This window comes from Ovis canadensis, chromosome 6, assembly GCF_042477335.2.
Source record: "Ovis canadensis isolate MfBH-ARS-UI-01 breed Bighorn chromosome 6, ARS-UI_OviCan_v2, whole genome shotgun sequence".
Classification (NCBI taxonomy): Eukaryota; Metazoa; Chordata; class Mammalia; order Artiodactyla; family Bovidae; genus Ovis; species Ovis canadensis.
The window spans coordinates 133050370-133070895 of record NC_091250.1 but is presented as its reverse complement, the minus strand read 5'-3'; the positions used below and the strand labels follow the sequence as shown (position 1 = coordinate 133070895).

Here is a 20526-nt window from a genome sequence, read left to right as displayed (position 1 = left end):
GGCGCGGCAGCCCGGCGGCGGCGTCGCTACTCCGGGCTGTGGAGTGGCCGGCGGGCGCGGCCGCGCGGCCCGGCCCCCTCCCCGCGGGACGGGCCCCCGAGGGCGGCCGCGACCCGGGTCCCGCGCCGCTCGGCGCGAGGCTGTGCTGGCCGGGAGTCTCCGCCCAGCCGGGGCGGCCGGGGTCCAGCCCGCGCCCGTCCAGCGCGTGCGCGCGAGCCCCCCGCCGCGGGCCTGGCGCTGCCCCAGCTGCTGGGGACGCGGGGGCAGCTTGTCCTGCCCGAGCCTCCGCCCTGGCGGCCCCGGGGAGGGGGACGGGCGCGCGCTGCGGCGCGGGGCCCGGTGCGCAGAGCGCTGCGCGCCGCACGGCCGGCCTGCGGGCCCCTGGTCAGCGTCAGGGCGCAGCCCCGGGGCCCGAGTGTAGGTGCCCTTCCAGGCGGTGGGCGCCCATCTGAAAGGGAGTCGGCCCTGCCTGGTGGGTGCTCAGGGCGGCGGTTCTGAGCGCCCGTAGGCTCCAGCCAGCCTCGGGCCGGACCTCGGGCTGGGCGGCCCGGGGAGGGAGGGCGCTGCTGTCGGGGAGAGCTCCTCTCGGCGCAGACTTGCCTTCCGTCTGCCCCGCCCCGCCGGAAAGAGGCCCTGTGGCCCAAGCGCCCCAACTCTGCCCTCTGGGCCACAGCCTCCAGCCTTGCCCCTTCACCCAGACCCCTGGGGGGAGAGGTCGGCGGGTCCATCACACCCTTCCCATCAGGGCCAGCTGGCCTCCGGGTCGCCTGCATTGCGGGCGGACTGCCGCTGAGTCACCAGATGTTCCAGCTACCTGGTCTCTGTTACAAAACTTCTGTGTATCCTGGCTTCTCCCTTACCTCTCGAGAGCAGTCTCAGGGTTAGCTGAGACGCTGTGTCCTGCACTTAAGTCCTCAGTTTTGTCTACCAAATAAAACATAACTTTCAAGTTGTACTTTTTTTTTCCAGTCCACACCAGCATCTTATTTTAGCTGTTTCAAGTTACGGAAAGTCTGTAGAAACCATTTCAAATAGGCAGTCCTAAAACATAATTACTCGTAAAGTGTATGTGTGTGTGAAAGTCGCTGGGTCGTGTCCGACTCTTTGCAACCTCATGGACTGTGTGGAATTCTCCAGGCCAGAATACTGGAGTGGGTAGCCTTTCCCTTCTCCAGGGGATCTTCCCAACCCAGGAATAAACCCAGGTCTCCTGCATTACAGGCGGATTCTTTACCAGGTGAGCCATGAGGGAAGCTGATTACTCCTGAAGAGTTCATCTAAAAGCTCTTCCTTCATTGACATTTACTTAGAAGCTTTGACTCTGCCTCTGAGCACCAGAAGAAAGGTTTGCATGGGTCCTGCCCTATTTGAGTTTTATCATCTCAAGTTATCTTTGTTGCTGACAAATTTTGTAACAGGAATCATCAGATCTTAAAATTTGACTTCTAGTTCTGCTTTATTGACTATGCCAAAGCCTTTGACTGTGTGCATCACAATAAACTGTGGAAAATTCTGAAAGAGATGGGAATACCAGACCACCTGACCTGCCTCTTGAGAAATCTGTATGCAGGTCAGGAAGCAACAGTTAGAACTGGACATGGAACAACAGACTGGTTCCAAATAGGAAAAGGAGTACGTCAAGGCTGTGTATTGTCACCCTGCTTATTTAACGTCTATGCAGAGTACATCATGAGAAATGCTGGGCTGGAAGAAACACAAGCTGGAATCAAGATTGCCGGGAGAAATATCAATAACCTCAGATATGCAGATGATACCACCCTTATGGCAGAAAGTGAAGAGGAACTAAAAAGCCTCTTGATGAAAGTGAAAGAGGAGAGTGAAAAAGTTGGCTCAACATTCAGAAAACGAAGATCATGGCATCTGGTTCCATCATTTCATGGGAATTAGATGGGGAAACAGTGGCAGACTTTGTTTTTTGGCGCTCCAAAATCACTGCAGACTGGTGACTGCAGCCATGAAATTAAAAGACGCTTACTCCTTGGAAGAAAAGTTATGACCAACCTAGACAGCATATTCAAAAGCAGAGATGTTACTTTGCCAACAAAGGTCCGTCTAGTCAAGGCTATGGTTTTTCCAGTGGTCATGTATGAATGTGAGAGTTGGACTGGGGGAAAAAGCTGAGCGCCAAAGAATTGATGCTTTTGAACTGTGCTGTTGGAGAAGACTCTTGAGAGTCCCTTGGACTGCAAGGAGAGATCCAACCAGTCCATTCTAAAGATCAGTCCTGGGTGTTCTTGGAAGGACTGATGCTAAAGCTGAAACTCCAATACTTTGGCCACCTCATGTGAAGAGTTGACTCATTGGAAAAGACTCTGATGCTGGGAGGGATTGGGGGCAGGAGGAGAAGGGGACAACAGAGGATGAGATGGCTGGATGGCATCACGGACTCGATGGACATGAGTCTGAGTGAACTCCGGGCATTGGTGATGGACAGGGAGGCCTGGCGTGCTCCCATTCATGGGGTTGCAAAGAGTCGGACATGACTGAGCGACTCAATCACCACCAATGTGATGAGAAGCCTGCACACCACAATGACTGCAACGAGAGAAAACCCACACGCAGCAACAGAGACCTAGGACAGCCAAGAATGAAGATAAATCCCGGATTATGTGATCCTGAAATCCACTTGAGTCTTAGCCAGTTAGCTCTCTTAGCAATTAATTTGGCAGGACCACATACCTGCAGTACACACATGCTCATGGATTCCTACCAACAGAGACCCTGTAGCTTTGAAACCAAGCAGGACCCCGTGGGGCTCCTGGACACACACCCTTCCTGTGTCCCCTTGACTACAGATTGCCTCATGACGCGCCCCCCACCCCCACCCGTCAGAGTTCTCAGGGCGTTAGTGGTGGTGGCCCTCTCTGCTCAGCAAAGCGATGAAACTTTCCTGCTTCACTTAGAACTCTCGTCTCTAAGATTCAGCGCAGTGCTGGTTCACAGAGACTGAGTTTCGGCATCACTTCGCATCCCCAAATTTCATCCGTGAATCAGGTACAGTAATACAAAACCCATCGGTGGCAAAAGAGGCTGGTTGCCCTGGCGGCCTAGTGGTTAGGATTCCAGGCTCTTCCTCCCGTGGCCTGGGTTCAGTCCCTGGCCTGGGAACTGAGATCCTGCAAGCCTCATGGTGTGGCTAAAAAAAAAAAAAGAAGTTGGATTCAAATTGGGTTTCTGACCGATAGAGCAAACAAAGGTCCCCTGTTAAGGTGGCGAAAGTCTTTTCACTAATACTCATGGAGAAGATACAAGCGTTGTCTTGTCCTTGACAAATCAAGTTTCAAGTTACCTATCCCACTTTTGTTTCTCTCTTTTGAGAAGAGTTACTTTCCTGAAATTTGCAGTTTCAAAAGGTGGTCCAGATAACTGTTTGTGGAGAGGACCAAGTGGGCCATTGACATATCAGAAGCAGAGGAGGAAAAAGTCAAGTTCTAGGAGTAACTTCAGTTCCCTGAAGGCCACAATATTAATATGTAATATATATATAATATATTTAAGCCTCAGGCTAAGTAAGGGAAGTCTGAGGAGCGGTAAAAAGGCTGATGAGCTTTGAGCTTTCTGGAGCCTCATCTCAGTCCTGTAAAGACTAGATGTGTGAAATAAGGACAGCTCTTTTAATTCATCAAAGAATGGGGTGGCCACTTCAGGGGAAGTGATACCAAAGTGCTGACATACCTGTCCACCTGCTGGCACGTTGCATCGTTCAGTGGCTCGGGCGTGTCCGGCCCTTTGCGACCCCATGGGCCGCAGCACGCCAGGCTTCCCTGCCCTTCACCATCTCCCTGAGTTTCCCAAACTTCTGTCCATTGAGTCAGTGACGCCATCCAACCGTCTCATCCTCTACCACCCCCTTCTTTTGCCTGCAGTCTTTCCCAGCATCTGTTTTTTCCCCAATAAGGTCGCTCTTCGCATCAGCTGGTCAAAGTATCGGAGCTTCAGCTTCAGCATCAGTCCTTCCAGTGAACACTCAGGGCTGATCTACTTCAGGATGGACTGGTTTTGTCTTGCTGTCCAAGCGGTGCTGGAATGCTTCACTTTCCCTCATGCAGCTTAGCGGAGAAGGCAAAAAAAAAAAAAATTCTCCCAGGCTCTGAATATCAGCTACGTTTAGTTCAGTCAGACCAGTAGCCTTTGACCTTGGTAATCTACTTACAAAAACCTAAGAGGATCCTCAGTTCAGTTCAGTCTCCCACTTTGCAGGCAGATTCTTTACCAGCTGAGCCACCAGGGACGCCCAAGAATCCTGGAGTGGATGGCCTTTTCCTTCTCCAGCGGATCTTCCCGACCCAGGGATTGAACCCAGGCCGCCCTGTTCCTGGGAGCTGAATTAATTCTGTCTGTCCTTTCACTACCAGAGGGTTTATTCAGACCATCTAGCAACTTTTTTTTTTCCAACTTAAGCAAAACTTAACAAACCGGCCACTCCTGTTTCCCTGGGCCTCCTTCCTCGTCCTCCTGGGTCCCCGACTAGGAAATGCACCAGCCCAGAAAGGCTACAGGTCAAGTAGAAACTGCTTGAATAAAAATGTCAGGATCGTCCCTTAAGAGCAGTGAAGGTGGCCAGGAGGAGAGACCACCGGAACAGCCGAGGGGTACCAAGGAGCCAGTGGGCCCCGCGGTCCCCGTGGTCCTGAGCACAGGGTCAGGTGTCAACTTAAACAAAAATAGTCACAACCCCAAAGTTGAGAGTTACATTTTATTTGGTGGGAATTTTTAGGACTTTAAGCCCGGGAGACAGCATCTCAAGTGATCCTGGGAGAACAGTTCTGAGGAGGCAGATGGGGTGGAGAGAAGTTTGTAACAAGCGGCGGTAGTCTGAACAGCAAAGGGTTTTTGTCATTAAGGAAAGCCAGGCGTCTCAAGCCGGGGCGTTTAGTGCGTCTCCATGCGTGCGCTCGGTCGCTCTGGTCGTGCCTGACTCTGCGATCCCAGGGACTGTAGCCAGTCAGGCTCCTCTGTCCATGGAATTCTCCAGGCAAGATTACTGGAATGGGTAGCCATTTACTTCTCCAGGAGATCTTCCCAAAACAGAGATGGAACCCAGGTCACCTGCATTGCAGGCAGATTCTTTACCATCTGAGCCACCAGGGAGGCCCGGGAATACTGGAGTGGGTTGCCATTTACTCCCCCAGAAGATCTTCCCAACCCAGGGATCAAACCCACATCTCATGTCTCCTGCATCGGCAGGCAGTTGCTTTTCTTTTCTTTTAACTGGAGGATAATTACTTTACAATATTGTGGTGGTTTTTGCCATACATCCCCATGAATCGCCCACGGGTGCACGTGTCCCCCATCCTGAAGCCCTCTCCCACCTCCCTCCCCACCCCATCCCTTGGGTTGTCCCGGGAACTGGCTCTGAGTGCTCTGCTTCACGCATGGAACTTGCACTGGCCGTTTCACACATGGTGACAGGCAGCTTTCAGCACTAGGCAGGCGGGTTCTTTTCTTTACCGCCAGCGCCAGCTGTGTACGGGCAGATGCAGGCGTCTGGGCTCCCTGAAATCACTCCTTCCACCTCGGCCTTCTGGGCCAGCGTCCTGCGATTGAGGTTATCCGTCCTTAGTTGCTTGCTCACTGTAGGGAGTGGCGGCAGCTCGTGGTAGCAGCTCACTGGCTGATAGCAGGCTCTGTTCTCCTGGGCTCAGAAATCACGTTTGGGGGGCCGAAACCCCTAATGGCCAAGACGTCTTTGTTTATTGACGTGGCTGGAAATATTCCATTTCACAGGGGCGAACTCCAGCTGTCCTCTGGGAAGGGTGGGTTGTCTCTGATATCCCAAGCTAGCATTGGCAGAAGACTCATCCATAATTGACCTAAGAAAGAAAGGGAGATTTTTATTGGCACCAACCTGAGGATCCTAACCCGGGACACAGTCTTTCAGAAGCTCTCAGGCCTGCCTGTCAGAGGTCAGAGCGAGGCATGTGAGCTGTTGAGACAGAGGGCTGTACGTCCGACGACTCAGCCACGGGCCATGCAGTCCAGGCCTGCACACCCGGCGAGGGTGGGCCGCGGCACCCCCTCACGAGGACAAGAAGAAAGGTTCTCTCCTGGGGTCTGATGAAGGCAGGCACTCAGCCCTTACTCGAGGGGCGGGAGGGGGCCCAGACGGGCACAGAAAAACTACGTTCAAATATTTCTTGTTTCGTCCAGAATCACGACACAGAGAACAGACTGGGGTATGGGAAGCTGCAGCTAGCAGGTGTAAGCTTTTATACATGTCAGTGGAACGAGCAGACACCACGGCCCTGCTGCTCAGCAAAGGCAGCGACGTTCAGCGTCCTGAATCAGTTTGCTGCGAGGCAGGAATGAACACGGCGTTGTAAATCAGCTAGACTTCAACGAGAAAACGGAAACAAGTCCGTTTCGTCATAAAATACTGGTTTTATCTCATCACACTGATCTCTACTCTTTCCCATTCCATTAATTTCCGCTCTCAACTTTTTAAAATTCTTTTCTTCTGCTGACTTTGGATTTAACTTGCTCTTCGTTTTCTCGTTTCTGAAGGTGGAAGCTTAGATGGCTGCCCACAGAGCCTCTTCTGTTCTGATATAGGCAAGCAATGCTATAAATTTCCCTCTAAGCACTGCTTTTGCTGAATCCCACACATTTTGATCAGTTGTGTTTCCTTTTTATTCAGTCATTTAGTTCAAATTATTTTTAATTTCTCTCGAGAGTTCCTCTTTGATTCATGTGTTTTTTAGAAGCGTGCAGGTTTTCTTGTGGCTGTTGTTTTCCGATTTTCGGGGGGTGGTTTGTGGCTCTGGTTCAGCTCCTGGGATCTTGGTTCCTGATGGGGGATTGAATCTGAGGCCTTGGAGGTGAAAGCAGGGAGTGTCCTAACTAGTGGGCTGCCTGGGAATTTCCAGGCATGCATTCTAAAGTCTCCGAGTGTTCAGAGATTTTCCAGCTATCTTCCTGTCACTGGTTTCCACTTCCAGTGCACTGTGGTCTCAGGGCAGACACTGTGATTTCTGTGACTCTGAGTTTGTCAGGGAGTATGTTTCAGCCCAGAGTGCCTGTCCTGACGGGTGTTCCCAGTGAGTGTGAGAAGAAGGCGCCTTTATTTATGCATTTCTTTACTCCCGGCTCTGCTGGGTCTCCGTTGCTGCACCGGCTTCCCCGAGCTGTGTGCGGGAGCAGGGGCCCCTCTCGGGCCGCGGTGCGCGGCTCCTCAGCGTGGCGGCCTCTCTCGTTGCAGGCGATGAGCTCTCAGCTGTGCCCAGGCCTGGCTGCTTCACGGCACGTGGGACCAGGGGCGGAACGTGTGGTCCCCGCACTGGTGGGCGGATTCTTAACCCCTGGACTGGCAGGGACGTCCAGGAGGAAGCGTGTGTTGCTCTGGAGCATGCCGTCTATAGATGTCTGTTATGTGCGGTTCTCGGCGGCGCCGTGCTGACCCACAGCCTTCCTGACCTCTGCCTGCAGGCTCTCCTCGGTGCCCGGGGCATGGCAGCCTCCCACCATCACAGTGGGTTCATCTGTGTCTTTTCTGTGCTTGCCTTAAAATCCATTTTATCTGATACTAACGTAGTGATCCTAGCCTTGCTTTTTAAAGAGTATTTACGTGGTATAGCTTTGATCCATCCTTTTTAAAACAAATTTAGTTAGTTCGTTTATTGTTGGCTATGCGGGGTCTTCGTGGCGATGCTGGGCTTCTCGCTGGGCGGCTTCTCTTGTTGGGGGGCACGGGCTCAGCAGTTGTGACAGGCTCGGGGACCCTGCCACAGGTGGGCTCTTCCCGGGCCAGGGATCAGACCCGTGTCCCCAGCGCTGGTGGGTGGATTCTGGGCCGCCAGGGAGGCCCCGCCCGTTCTTTTCCTCCCACCCTTTCTGCCTCCTTAGGGTGCAGTCGTGTCCCACGTGGAAAGCGCGCCGCGGTGCTGCTCTCGTTGCCGCTTTTTACGAGTGACAGTCTTTGTCTACCACCTGGAACATTTTGTCCGTTATTGTTGAATAAAAATCACTGCTATATTGGTTCTCTCCTTTGTGTTTTCCTTTGGGCTGATTCTCCTCACCATTCATGTTATCACACACATGAGTTTAGAAGCAATTCACTGTTTCTTCCTTTTTTTCCAGTAGTTTCCCCGGCAAGCACAGTGGGTCTGTTTCGCTTATTACAGTCGAGAATGCGTGACACCAGCTCCAGCGTGTGTTCACCTGGCCTCCTCCTGTTGTGGAAATCACACAGTTATTGTCGTCCAGGGGCGCAGTCGTGTCCGACTGCGACCCCGTGAACCGCAGCATGCCAGGCCTCCCTGTCCATCACCAGCTCCCGGAGTCCACCCACAGCCGTGTCCATCGAGTCGGTGATGCCATCCACCATCTCATCCTCTGCTGCCCCCTTCTCCTCCTGCCCTCAGTCTTTCCCAGTATCAGGGTCTTTTCTGATTAATCAGCTCTTCGCATCAGCCTACGACTACTTTAAACATCTAAAAATACTGGACAAAATACAAACCGAAGCTTTTCAGGTAGAGATAAGCACTGCAGAACAGTGGAGAAGGCAGACAGCAAGATGGGTCCAGGGTTGGCCGACCTGCCCCTGGAGGAACGTTCCGGCTGTGGGGCAGGGAGGGGGAACCCCAAGACCACTGACTCGAGGAGGCAGCGCTCTGAACTCGGGGGCCCACGGGGACCGGAGCTTCTAGGGCAGGACCGTAGAGAGAAGAGGCTCAGCTCTCCGGCTCTGCCCTGTGTCCTGGAAGGCCCTCAGTGTGTGAACTGAACAAGGCCGGGCGCAACCCCGAACAGCCCTCGCGGGGCCAGAGAGGGGCTGTGTCTCCAGCGGCCACAGGGCGTCGAGCGGAGCGCTCAGAAAGCTGCTGCTTTAGTGATAGGGTCAGATGGGCCCAGACCAAGGAGTTTTCTGAGCTTCCCCGGCGGCTGAGATGGCAAAGAATACGCCTGCAGTGCAAGAGCCCTGGGTTCAGGCCCTGGGTGAGGAGTATACCCTGGAGAAGGGAGTGGCAGCCCGCACCAGCATTCTTACTGGGGGAGTTCCGTGGGCAGAGGAGCTTGGTAGGCCACTGTCCATGGAGCCACAGAGTCAGACACGACTGAGTGACTGACACACACAGACATGCTCTGAGCCCTCCTAGTGCCGCCTAAAAGGGTCAGGTTATTTCCAGGTAACGTACGTGCACTCCAGAGCAAAGCTCAGAAACGTTAAAAGAGAAGCAAATCCCAGTGACCCAACATGATGAACATTACAATACCCGGCATCCAATGAAAATGGCCATAAGTGAAGAAGCAGGAACACACAGCTCCTAATAAAGAAGAAGAACTCAACCGGGAGCTGAACCAGGAATAAGACAGACGGCAAGGGGAGACGCACGGGCATCAAAGGCCTTACAGCCATCTGAAATAGCTGGGAAGCTAGGGGAAACATGAAAAGGTATTAAGTAGTGATATTAAAAACCCCAAATGAAAGCACATGTCAGTATGAAGAATTGTACGTGAATACTCAGAGCAGCTTTACTTGTAATGGCCAAATGCTGGAAATTACCCCAATGTTTATCATCAAACATATGCACAAATTGTGGTTTTTCCAAACAATGGAACACTGCTCACCAATAAAAAGAATGCACTATTGATGAGCCCAACAACACAGACAAATCTCTAAGTAATTTTACTAATTTAAAGAAGTCAGACAAAGGGACCTCCCTGGCGGTCAGTGGTTAAGACTCTGCTCAGGAGTGCAGGGGACCAGGGGCACAGGGGGTGCAGGGGACCAGGGGCACAGGGGACCAGGGGTTCAGGGGGCACAGGGGGTGCAGGGGGCACGGGTGCAGGGGCGCAGGGGCACAGAGGACGTGGGGGCGCAGGGGCACAGGGGACCAGGGGTTCAGGGGGCACAGGGGTTGCAGGGGCACAGGGGGCGCAGGGGCACAGGGGGCATAGGAGGTGCAAGGGCACAGGGGGCACGGGATGCAGGGTGTGTGGGGGCGCAGGGGGTGCAGGCGTGATCCCTGGTGGGGGAACTAAGATACTGCATGCTGCATGGTGTCGCCAAAAAATAAAAATAAAAACAGACAAAAAGTGGAATATATGGCATGATTCCACTTACATAAAGTTGTAGAAAATGCAAGCTAGCAACAGAAAGCCGACCGGTGGTGGTTTTGGGGGAGAAGCCAGTGAGAGGAGGTGGCGACCAACAAGAGGCTGAGGGTGCTCGGGTAGGGGTGGCGTGGGGTGCTCCCACCTTCAGGAGGTGACGGCCTCACAGGTGCGTGCTGACCTTAAAACAGCCATCTCACCAGCAAAGCTGAGTTTGTTGGAGAACAGCGGAGAGTTGCAACGTGGGGCAGACATGGAATACAGAGGCCAGAGGCGGGTCTAGCGGAGGGGAAGCGCGTTAGTCCACAGAGAGAAGGTGGATGTCGGGAGGGGTTGTTCTGAACCAAAGTCCAGTGGAGAAAAGTGAGAGTTCAGAGTGAGTACGGTTTCTGCCTGAGTTGCTGGGGTGGTGAGTCCTTGTAGGAGATGCTGGCACGTGTTTCCCTGTGAAATTGAAATTGAGAGTCACTCAGTCGTCTGACCGCGACCCCATGGGCTGCACAGAATGGAGAGTAGCAAAGAATTGCAGTTTGGGACAGACATGCAATACAGAGGCCAGGACACGGGGGTGGGCAGCCTATCCCGTCTCCAGGGCATCTTCCCGACCCAGGAATCGAACAGGGGTCTCCTGCATTGCAGGCGGATTCTTTACCAGCTGAGCCACCGAGAACACGGGAGTGGGCAGCCTCCCCCTGCTCCAGCGGGTCTTCCCAACCCAGGGATTGAACCCAGGTTTCCCACATTGCAGGCGGATTCTTCACCAGCAGAGCCACCAGGGAAGCCCAGTTTTCCTGCGGCGACCTCTGATGAATTCTTCCAGTGACTGATTTGAGTGGTACTGCAGAGAGTGCCCCCTTCTGGCCTCCCGACTGCATTTTAGTGAGGTTTCCCTTTATTAATTTTCCCACCTATAAATATATAAAAATTAATCAAATTGTGTATTAACCTGTCAACCACACCTGAATGAACGTTAAAAAAAAAAGTGAAAAAATATATTTAATGATGCTTTCACTGTCCTACCAGAAATACAGACCCTTTAAAGGGCATTTTATCCAGAGCATTTTAACCCCATTTGCCCCTTCTTGATTTACATGTTGTCCCGTATTTTAATTCTGTTTTCCTACTGCTGTTTAGCCGAATCACAGCCTCTTCTACACTCACTCCCAGGTTCTCCTCTCACGGCGCCCCCTCCCCCCGCCCCGCGCCCCGCCCCCCGCCCCGCGCCCCGCCCCCCCGCCCCGCGCCCCACCCCCCCCCCCGGCCCCGCGCCCCCCCCCACCTTAGTTCCCGATCTTCCGCTTTGGATCTCTTATCTCAGCCTGAAACATCCTTCGGCATTTCCTTCCTGAGGAGGTTCTGTCTCTGTCTGAATGCGCGTCTCTTCTGTGTCATTCTTTGTTTAGAACTATACGTAACTCTTCTTAGTAAATACGTACAGGACCGTGCACCAAGCATGAACACACAGCTGATTTTGCACGAAGTAAAGGCACTGTCTCTGACACCGGGATCAGGAACCGGAGAGCCGCCCACGCCCTGCGATCACTGCTGCGCCGGCTCCCAGGGCGGTCCTCCTACTCTGCTGCTGAGTCCAGCATGCTTGGATTCTGTCGAGGAGTTTTGCCTCAATGTCCATAAGAACCGTTGGTCTGTGGTTTTCTTGCAGGGTCTCTCTGGCCTTGGTAGGCTGGCTTCATGGAGTGAGCTAGGAACTGTTTCACACTCTTCAGTTTGGGGAAGAATTTGAGAAGCCTTGGTGTTAACGCTTCTTTAAGTGTTTGCTCGCATCCGCCACTGAAGCGTGGGGCCCAGGGCTTTGGGCTCTTGGGAGACTGTTGATCACTGTCGCAGTCGCCTCACTTCTCCATTGGCGCTAGGAATTTGCGCATTTCATCCAGCTGACCCGACCTGCTGGCGCACAGCTGTTCACAGTACTCTGTTAATCCTTTTCATTTCTGCTGAATTGGTAGGAATGCCTCCGTACTTCGTGTCTGATTTTAGTAATTTGTGTCTTCTCTCCTTTTTTCTTAGTCCATTTGGTTAACTAGAGATCTCTTCAAGAAAATTAGAGATACCAAGGGAACATTTCATGCAAAGATGGGCTCGATAAAGGACAGAAATGGTATGGACCTAACAGAAGCAGACGATAGTAAGAAGAGGTGGCAAGAATACACAGAAGAACTGTACAAAAAAGATCTTCATGACCCAGATAATCACGATGGTGTGATCACTCATCTAGAGCCAGACATCTTGGAATGTGAAGTCAAGTGGGCCTTAGAAAGCATCACTACAAACAAAGCTAGTGGAGGTGATGGAATTCCAGTTGAGCTGTTTCAAATCCTGAAAGATGATGCTGTGAAAGTGCTGCACTCAATATGCCAGCAAATTTGGAAAACTCAGCAGTGGCCACAGGACTGGAAAAGGTCAGTTTTCATTCCAATTCCGAAGAAAGGCAGTGCAAAAGAATGCTCAAACTACCACACAATTGCACTCATCTCACATGCTAGTAAAGTCATGCTCAAAATTCTCCAAGCCAGGCTTCAGCAATACGTGAACCGTGAACTCCCTGATGTTCAAGCTGGTTTTAGAAAATGCAGAGGAACCAGAGATCAAATTGCCAACATCCGCTGGATCATGGAAAAAGCAAGAGAGTTCCAGAAAAACATCTATTTCTGCTTTATTGACTATGCCAAAGCCTTTGACTGTGTGGATCACAATAAACTGTGGAAAATTCTGAAAGAGATGGGAATACCAGACCACCTGACCTGCCTCTTGAGAAATCTGTATGCAGGTCAGGAAGCAACAGTTAGAACTGGACATGGAACAACAGACTGGTTCCAAATAGGAAAAGGAGTACGTCAAGGCTGTATCTTGTCACCCTGCTTATTTAACTTCTATGCAGAGTACATCATGAGAAACGCTGGACTGGAAGAAGCACAAGCTGGAATCATTGCCGGGAGAAATATCAATCACCTCAGATATGCAGATGACACCACCCTTATGGCAGAAAGTGAAGAGGAACTAAAAAGCCTCTTGATGAAAGTGAAAGAGGAGAGTGAAAAATTTGGCTTAAAGCTCAACATTCAGAAAACTAAGATCATGGCATCCGGTCCCATCACTTCATGGGAAATAGATGGGGAAACAGTGGAAACACTGTCAGACTTTATTTTTTGGGCTCCAAAATCGCTGCAGATTGGTGACTGCAGCCATGAAATTAAAAGACGCTTACTCCTTGGAAGAAAAGTTATGACCAATCTAGATAGCATATTGAAAAGCAGAGACGTTACTTTGCCGACTAAGGTCCATCTAGTCAAGGCTATGGTTTTTCCAGTGGTCATGTATGGATGTGAGAGTTGGACTGTGAAGAAGGCTGAGCGCTGAAGAATTGATGCGTTTGAACCGTGGTGTTGGAGAAGACTCTTGAGAGTCCCTTGGACTGCAAGGAGATCCAACCAGTCCATTCAGAAGATCAACCCTGGGATTTCTTTGTAAGGAATGATGCTAAAGCTGAAACTCCAGTACTTTGGCCACCTCATGCGAAGAGTTGACTCATTGGAAAAGACTCTGATGCTGGGAGGGATTGTGGGCAGGAGGAGAAGGGGATGACCCAGGATGAGATGGCTGGATGGCATCACGGACTTGATGGACGTGAGTCTGAGTGAACTCCGGGAGTTGGTGATGGACAGGGAGGCCTGGCGGGCTGCGATTCATGGGGTTGCAAAGAGTCAGACACAAGTGAGCGACTGAACTGAACTGAACTGATTTGGTTAATGGTTTCTCAAGTATGCTGATCTTTTCAAAGAACCAACTTTTTGCTCCACTGATCTCTCTGTCTTTTCTGGTCTCTGTTTCGTGCTTTGTATCTCCACCCTAATCTTTCCTTCCCTCTGTAGGCTTTTTCTTTTTGGCCACAACACCCAGCTGCCGGGACCTCGTTCCCCGCCCAGGGATGGAGCCCGTCCTTGGCAGCGGGCGTCGAGCCCTGGGCCACCATGGAATCCCTCCTCCTGCCTGGCTTAGGTTGCTTGTTCCTCTAGCTCCTTAAGCTGTAAAATCAGGCTGTTGATTTGACCTTTCTCTTTTAACGTGAGTGTTTATAGCTATAGCTTCCCTCTCATCACCGCTCTCGCAGTGTCCGGTACGTGTTGGTGCATTTTGTTTTCTTTCCATTCCTCTCCAAGTCACTTCTAAGTTCCCTTGTGATTTCTCCTCTGACCCTCTGGCTCTTCAAAGTTCCGCTTTTCCTTCTGTTATCGAGTCCCAGCACCATCCTACTTTTTACGGCATCGAGCTTTTAAAATCTATTGATGGGAATTCCCTGGTGATTCAACGGCTGGGATTCTGTGCTTTTGCTGCTGAGGACCTGGGTTCAATCCCTGGTTGAGAATTAAAATCTCACAAGCTGTGCAGTGCCTCCCTGCCCCCAAATCTGTGAAGACTTCTTTAGTGAAAATGTTTCTCCTGGAAAGCATCCCACGTGTGCCTGAGAAGGATGGGTGTCATCAGGCAGGTGTCCTGGGCGCGTCCGTTACGTCTGGTTGCGAGTGCCGTCTTCCTCCTCATCCTCTGATTGCTCCATCCGATCCTGTGAGTGGGGTATTCAAGTCTGTTGTTCCTGGAGAACTGCGTCTTACATTCTGTTCGTTTTTGCTCCCTGTATTTTCAGTCTCTCCCTGGGTGTGCTGACACTGATGCCTGTCTTACCTTCCTGCCCTATCAAGCCTTTCATTGATGAGAGAATGTCCTTCGTTGTCCACTGCAAACCTTTCTGATGTAAGCTCCTTTTTGTCTGGCGATGGTTTAGCCACCCTGGCTCTCTTCTAAGTATCATTTGCAGGGAATACCTTTTCTCATCCTTTTGCCTTCGATCTACTTGTGTCTTTGGATTTAAACTGAGCCTCTTTCAGGGATGGACTTTGCTGGTGTCCAGTGGTTGAGAATCTGCCTGGCAAGGCAGGGGCCGGGGGCTCGATCCCTGGTGGGGAACAAAGACCCCACAAGCTGGGGAGCGGTAAGCCTGCCCTCTGTGACTAGAGAGCCACAGATAAGAGTCCCAGCCCGGCAACCAACGAGGACACAGCTCAGAGCCGACACAGCCTAATAAATGAACACGCTTTTTAAAAAGGCGCAAATAAAAAAAGATTAAGTGAGCCTCGTGCAGACAGCATGGAGCTGGAGTGTGGGTGTCTACCCATTTCACTCGTTTTCCAAGGCCCGAGGTGAAGATGCTTTCTTCCAAGTGGCGTGTGAATTTTCTTCCGCCACTTGCGGGAGCATCCCTAGTCCAGAGCCATTTTTAAATACCTTCCGCGCCGACACAGTCTCGGTGCTGTCAGCGGTGTGGGTTTTGTTTGTGGCGGCTGTGCTGCGGCCGCTCTTGCCCCTGCAGCATCGAGACAGTCCGCCCCCAGGCTTGCAGGTGAGCAGAAGAGGCCTGCGCGGGACTCTCGCTGCGCCCAAGCCGCTCGCCCTGGGTGCCGCGAAGCCGGGCTCACACTCCTCTGTCGCTATTTGCTGGCAGAGCCTCTGCCGCTGGAAACCAGCCTGCCAGCCCCCCACCTCCAAGCACATACACCTTCCCCTCCTCCCTTTCTGTGCCCGCTTGCTCACTGGCAACCCCCCTGGGCTCCACCTCCCCACTGGGCTTCCCCTGGCGGGGGTGGGGGGTGGGGGGTGGTGGTGGTGGTGTAAGTGCAGGGGGGTCGGTGACAGCCGAGAGTGGGTGCGGTGAGTCTCCGCGGTGAGTCGGGGGGCGGATCTCCTCCGGACCGGGGCCAGGGTCACCAGACGACGCCCGGGGCGGCGCGCACGAGGAGCAGGAGGCAGCCTCCTCCCGGGCCCTGATCAGATGCCCCTGGCCGCGGCCCCACAGTGGAGGGCGCCGAGGGGTTGGGGGTTCTGGGCCATCAAAGCCAGCCGCTCCCAGAGCTTCCTGGACCCACGCACCGGCCACGGTCACATGGACCACACCCCTCCGCGTCCATCTCCAGCCAGACAGCTGCTGGCAACCCAGGCAACAGGTGTGGGCTCGAGAAAGGACTTGCCTGGTGGTCGAGTGGTTAGCAATCCGCTTGCCTACGCAGGGCACACAGGGTCAGCCCCCGGTCTGGGCAGACTGCGCCCGCTGTGGGACCACTGAGCCCGAGCTTAGCCGCAGGAGAAACTGCAGTGAGAAGCCCCCGCCAGACGACTAGACAGAGCCCGCCCGCAGACCCAGAACAGCCAAAACTAAAGGCATTTTAAAGAGAGGAAGGGGGAGAAACTGGACGGGGAGGAGAAGTGATGGCGAGTCGAGGGGCTCAGAAGTTTGTTCCCCTGGGATATGGAAGAAATCACAGCCGGCTTGAGGAAGACCCAGTGGAGACGGAAGGTCCGCATCCGGGGAGGGCGGGGGCCGGCGGGGCGCCGGGAGTCCGGCGCGGGCGGGGGTGGGGCAGGGATTCAGGACCCGGGCGGCGCGGTCCTCTCGGTACCCGCTCGGTCGCAGGGAGGACGCAGCCGGGGGCCGACAGCGAGCGGGGCAAGGACGGTGAGGCTGGACCGCGCCGCGGGGCTCCGGACGAAGGGCAGGGAAACACGCGCGTCCGGGAAGGCGGCCCGTCGGAGTTTCCGGACGCCCCCTGCCCAGCCCAGCCCTCCCCAGGGCCCGACGGGGAGCAGAGCGTGGCTATCGCAAGCCCTGCCCAGCCCCTAGGCCAGCGCGCCCGCGTCAGGTCCGGGCCGCGAACGTCCCATCCCGTGCCCGGCCGCCACCCGACCCAAGGCCCGGGGGTGGGGTGGAGGCCGTCCGGCCCGGCGCTGCCACCACCAAGGGGGCCCGGGGCTGCCCGGTGCCGCGCGGGCCGCTGGCGGCTCCAGGGCGCACGGCCGGGAGGTCGCCGCCTCCGCATCGGCGCTGCGCCTCGTAAAGACCCGGTGGACGCCAAGCAGGCAGCACCCTTCTCAGAAGGAGGGGTGGTTCCCGCGCGCCTCGGGGCGCCCGCGGGGGCCACACTCGGCTCTTTACTTCCCACGACCTTGTGCGATCGCTAGGGAGCAAAGGGCGCAGAGAGGCCACGCGACCCGTCCCAGGCCACGCGGCCGGCGTGGAGTGTGTCCGGACACGGAGCGCTGGCGGGGGCCGGGCAGCCCGATGGCTTCTTACCTGCGCCTCTGGCCTGAAGGTCAGGCACGAGGCTGAGCCGGGGCGAGGGGCGGAGCCCGGACGGCCCCCGGGCCTGGGTCGCTCCCGAAGCCGATATCCCCGGCGCAACCCGCCCTGACTGGACCCACTGGCTCACTGGGCGCAGAGGCCGCGCGTTTGCCGTCGCTGTCCCCCAGCCCCGGGCGGGCACCGAGCCCTCTCCCTCGGAATCGGTCCAGGGACACCCGGGTCTCCGGGCCGCCGGCGGCGGCTCTGGAGCTGCTGCCCAGGGGCCGCCTCCTGCAGGCAGCCCTCAGGAGCCCACGCCTGTAGGGTAGGCCTGACGGCGCCTGCGTGCGGATCCCGGCCGGGGCCGCGCGTACCGCGTCCGGAGCCATCACCTCGGTCCCTTTAAGCGAGCGGTTCGCGCGGTCCAGGGTTTCCATGACGACGACGTTGGATGGGGGGGGCTGGGGCGGGGTCGGGGCGCATGCGCGGTGCGCGCCGGACGCAGCGCGTCTTTCTCGAGTCGCCGCGCCGCTGTCGCGGGGTCCCCCGAACCGCGGTGAGGGCGGGACGGGGGCTCACTGGGCGGAGGACGCGGGAGAGGGGAGGGGTCGCAGAGCCCGGGGGGCGTGGCGGGAGTTGGGGGTCGGGGGCGTGGGGAGCCTCCAGGCCCGGGGGCGGGGCCTGGGGGGGTTCGCTCGTCCCAGGGGGCGGGGCCCTGGAGGTGGGCTCACGGGTCCCGGGGGGTCGGGGCGGGTGGGTCGCCGAAACCGAGCTCGGGGTCGGGGTCCGCCTGCCCAAGGGGCGGACGCCGCAGACCGTCGGCTCCTGCAGGGCGCCCGGGCTCCCTCCGCTCGGCCATGGCCCCCCTGCCGCCGTGCGGACCCCCGAGGTCGCCGCCGCCGCGGCGGCTGCTGCTGCTGCTGCTGCTGGTGCTGAGCGCCACGCTGCTGGGCGCCCAGGCCCGCGCCGAGCCCGCCGCCGGGAACGCCGTCCCCGCGCAGAGTAGGTGCCGCGCGCGCACGCGGAGGGGTCCCCGGGGGCCCTGACCCGACTCGGGCGCCCGGGAGGGGCGTGGCTCGCCTTTGTTCCCGGGTGGTCCGGGCGCCCCCGCGGGCGGGAGGCGGGGGGCACAGGGAGGCCGCTGCCCGGGGTTGGGGGGACCCGGCTGCGAGCGTGCCCTGACCCGGACCCCCCCTACCCCGACCCCCGCGCAGGCCGCCCGTGCGTGGACTGCCACGCTTTCGAGTTCATGCAGCGCGCCCTGCAGGACCTGCGCAAGACGGCCTACAGCCTGGACGCTCGGGTGAGCCTCCCAAGGGGTGCACGGAGGGTAGAGGGTGGAATCTGCCCAGTTCGGCTCCTCCCGGTGGCCTCTCTAGCTCCTTTCCCGGGGTCACCGGAAAGGACAGCCTGTCCCAAGCCAGCCTTTCCCAGTGGGCAGAGAGGGTGACGCAGGAGACTATCTGGATGGGCTGGAAGGCCAGCTTGTGCCAAGCTGTCTGGGGGCTTCCACCCCGGACCCCCGCCTCCTCTGCAGGGAGTGGGTGCAGGCCTGGGGTGCCCCGAGTCACCCCGCCAAGTCTGGAAGCCAAGGAAGTTCTCGTTTGTGACAGAAAGATGTATTTCTGGGAAGGGGGAGCACTCGGAGAAGTAGGAAGAAGGGGACACCCTGCCCTGCTACGTCTCCTCCCAGTTCCCAGGGGTTTCCTCAGACCTGGAGTGCCCGCTGGGGACACTTCTGGAGCCACGGGCAGCCCACCCTGGGGGGCTGGAGGAGCTGTCAGGACAGAGGGGCCCCTGAAAGAGAAGCCGCAAGAGTTGTTTAGGTGTGGGGCTCAGGGAGGCCAGGCCCAGGGCAGGAGCAGCAGAGGCAGGGGAGTGCGGGGGGGTCTAGGGGCAGCCGAGGGGTCCCTGAGGGTCTCCTGCAGTCAGTCTGCGGGGCTGGGGCTGGGCGTGTCCGGACGCAGCTGGGTTCAGGCGTCAGGAGTCCTGGGAGTGGGCAGGTCTTGGGGGGCAGCCGGGAGCTGGACGGCCCCCGGGGTCTAGGTGCTGCCTGGCAGAGCCCTCACACCCCTCGTTGCTTTGCAGACGGAGAGCCTCCTGCTGCAGGCCGAACGCCGGGCCCTGTGTGCCTGCTGGCCGGCCGGGCGCTGAGCACCCACACCAGCACGTGCCCTCACCAATAAAAGCTTGGTCCCCACACCGGTGTCCTGTGTCCCTGCTCCGGCCACCAGCGCCCATCATCATCCCCCGGAGTCCCTGCCTGGGCCTGGGCTTCCCCGCCAGGCAGCTCTCCTACCCCGGCACCAGGCTGGGGGTGTGCATCCGTGGGCACCGTGGCCACCGCCCTCCAGGGGCCTCCCCTGTTCCCTGTTTGTACTTCCTTTTTAGCTCGGAGGGTGCACTTGGCCTGGCGCTGCTATCCCAGGTGGCCAGAGCTGGACACTCCTGGTCCCCTGCCTGGGAGGGCGACCCCAGTCCCTGGCCCAGCCTGTCCTGTCCTGGGGGTCTGGTGCACACAGCTGTTCAGATGCTTTGCCCAGGCCCTTCCTTGCCCCAGTGGCTTCCCAACCCTTGACCGTGACTTTCCTCCCATCCTCAATTCTCTTCTGCTGGACCCGTCCAGCCTGCGGGTGGTGCTCCAGGCGGCAGGACCTCAGGGAACAAACCAGAGTCCTACCTTGGCTTCACGGGGAGCTGAGCTCGATGTCTGAGGGGGAGGATGTCCATGGGCTGGTTTCAGACAGGCCAGAGCGAGGCTTGGGGGAGGGCAAGCTGGAGCCGCGGCCGGCCTCGGTAGCCTTCGGGCCTGGGCGTGGGGGCAGGGACCGGGGCCGCCTGTCCTGGGGCCCCCAAAGGAGCAGAGGGTGGCAGAAACAGGCACCTCCATCAGGGCGCTGCCAGAGAGTACCCACGCCCCACGGCTTGGCCTCCGTCACGTGGCCATTCCTGGCTGCCAGGGAGCCCAGATTCCCAAACACGAGGACCGCTGAGCCCTTCTGGGGGGGTGGGGAGCAGGCAGGCATTTCGAGTGTGAGCACTTAGTGTAGCATGTCCCAGGAAGTACTCAGGACGCATTTAAACTGAAAATCACCGGTTTATCCAAGGTCGAAGTCTAACTGGGCCGGGCAGCCCCAAGGCCTGGCTCCAGCTGGAGCCCCTGCGAACAGAAGGAGGGGTCCTCTTTGAAAAGCCTCTGCAGGGGGTGCCCTTTGGGAGGAAGAGACGGCCCCACCGGGCACGGCGGCAGGGGCCGAAAGCTGAAGGGCTAGGCGGTGGCAGAGCCATCTGCCTGCAGAGGGTTAGAGAGGTAGACGGCTGAA

At 56.5% G+C, this 20526-nt stretch overlaps 1 protein-coding gene and 2 long non-coding RNA genes across 4 annotated transcripts; 2 read left to right on the top strand and 1 right to left on the bottom strand.

Annotated features, from left to right (window-relative positions):
- Nucleotides 1–2117: 2117 nt before the first annotated feature.
- Nucleotides 2118–7992, top strand: LOC138442799 (uncharacterized). The gene is made up of 2 exons (XR_011257915.1): nt 2118–3015; nt 7220–7992. It is a non-coding gene; the product is annotated as an uncharacterized lncRNA (long non-coding RNA).
- On the bottom strand, nt 4704–17663 carry LOC138442798 (uncharacterized). The gene is made up of 2 exons (XR_011257914.1): nt 17216–17663; nt 4704–5834 (listed from the first exon to the last, which is right to left on the bottom strand). It is a non-coding gene; the product is annotated as an uncharacterized lncRNA (long non-coding RNA).
- Nucleotides 17664–17672: 9 nt separating this feature from the next.
- On the top strand, nt 17673–19403 carry NICOL1 (NELL2 interacting cell ontogeny regulator 1). Of its 2 annotated transcripts, none has more exons than XM_069594917.1 (4): nt 17673–17759; nt 18035–18205; nt 18418–18506; nt 19292–19403. In XM_069594917.1, the coding sequence occupies exons 2-4, from the start codon at nt 18061–18063 to the stop codon at nt 19355–19357; spliced, it is 300 nt and encodes a 99-aa protein (XP_069451018.1). In that variant the 5' UTR covers nt 17673–17759; nt 18035–18060; the 3' UTR covers nt 19358–19403. The 2 variants fall into 2 exon arrangements, with proteins under 2 accessions (XP_069451018.1, XP_069451019.1); XM_069594918.1 differs by having other exon boundaries at nt 17678–17759; nt 18003–18205.
- Nucleotides 19404–20526: the final 1123 nt, after the last annotated feature.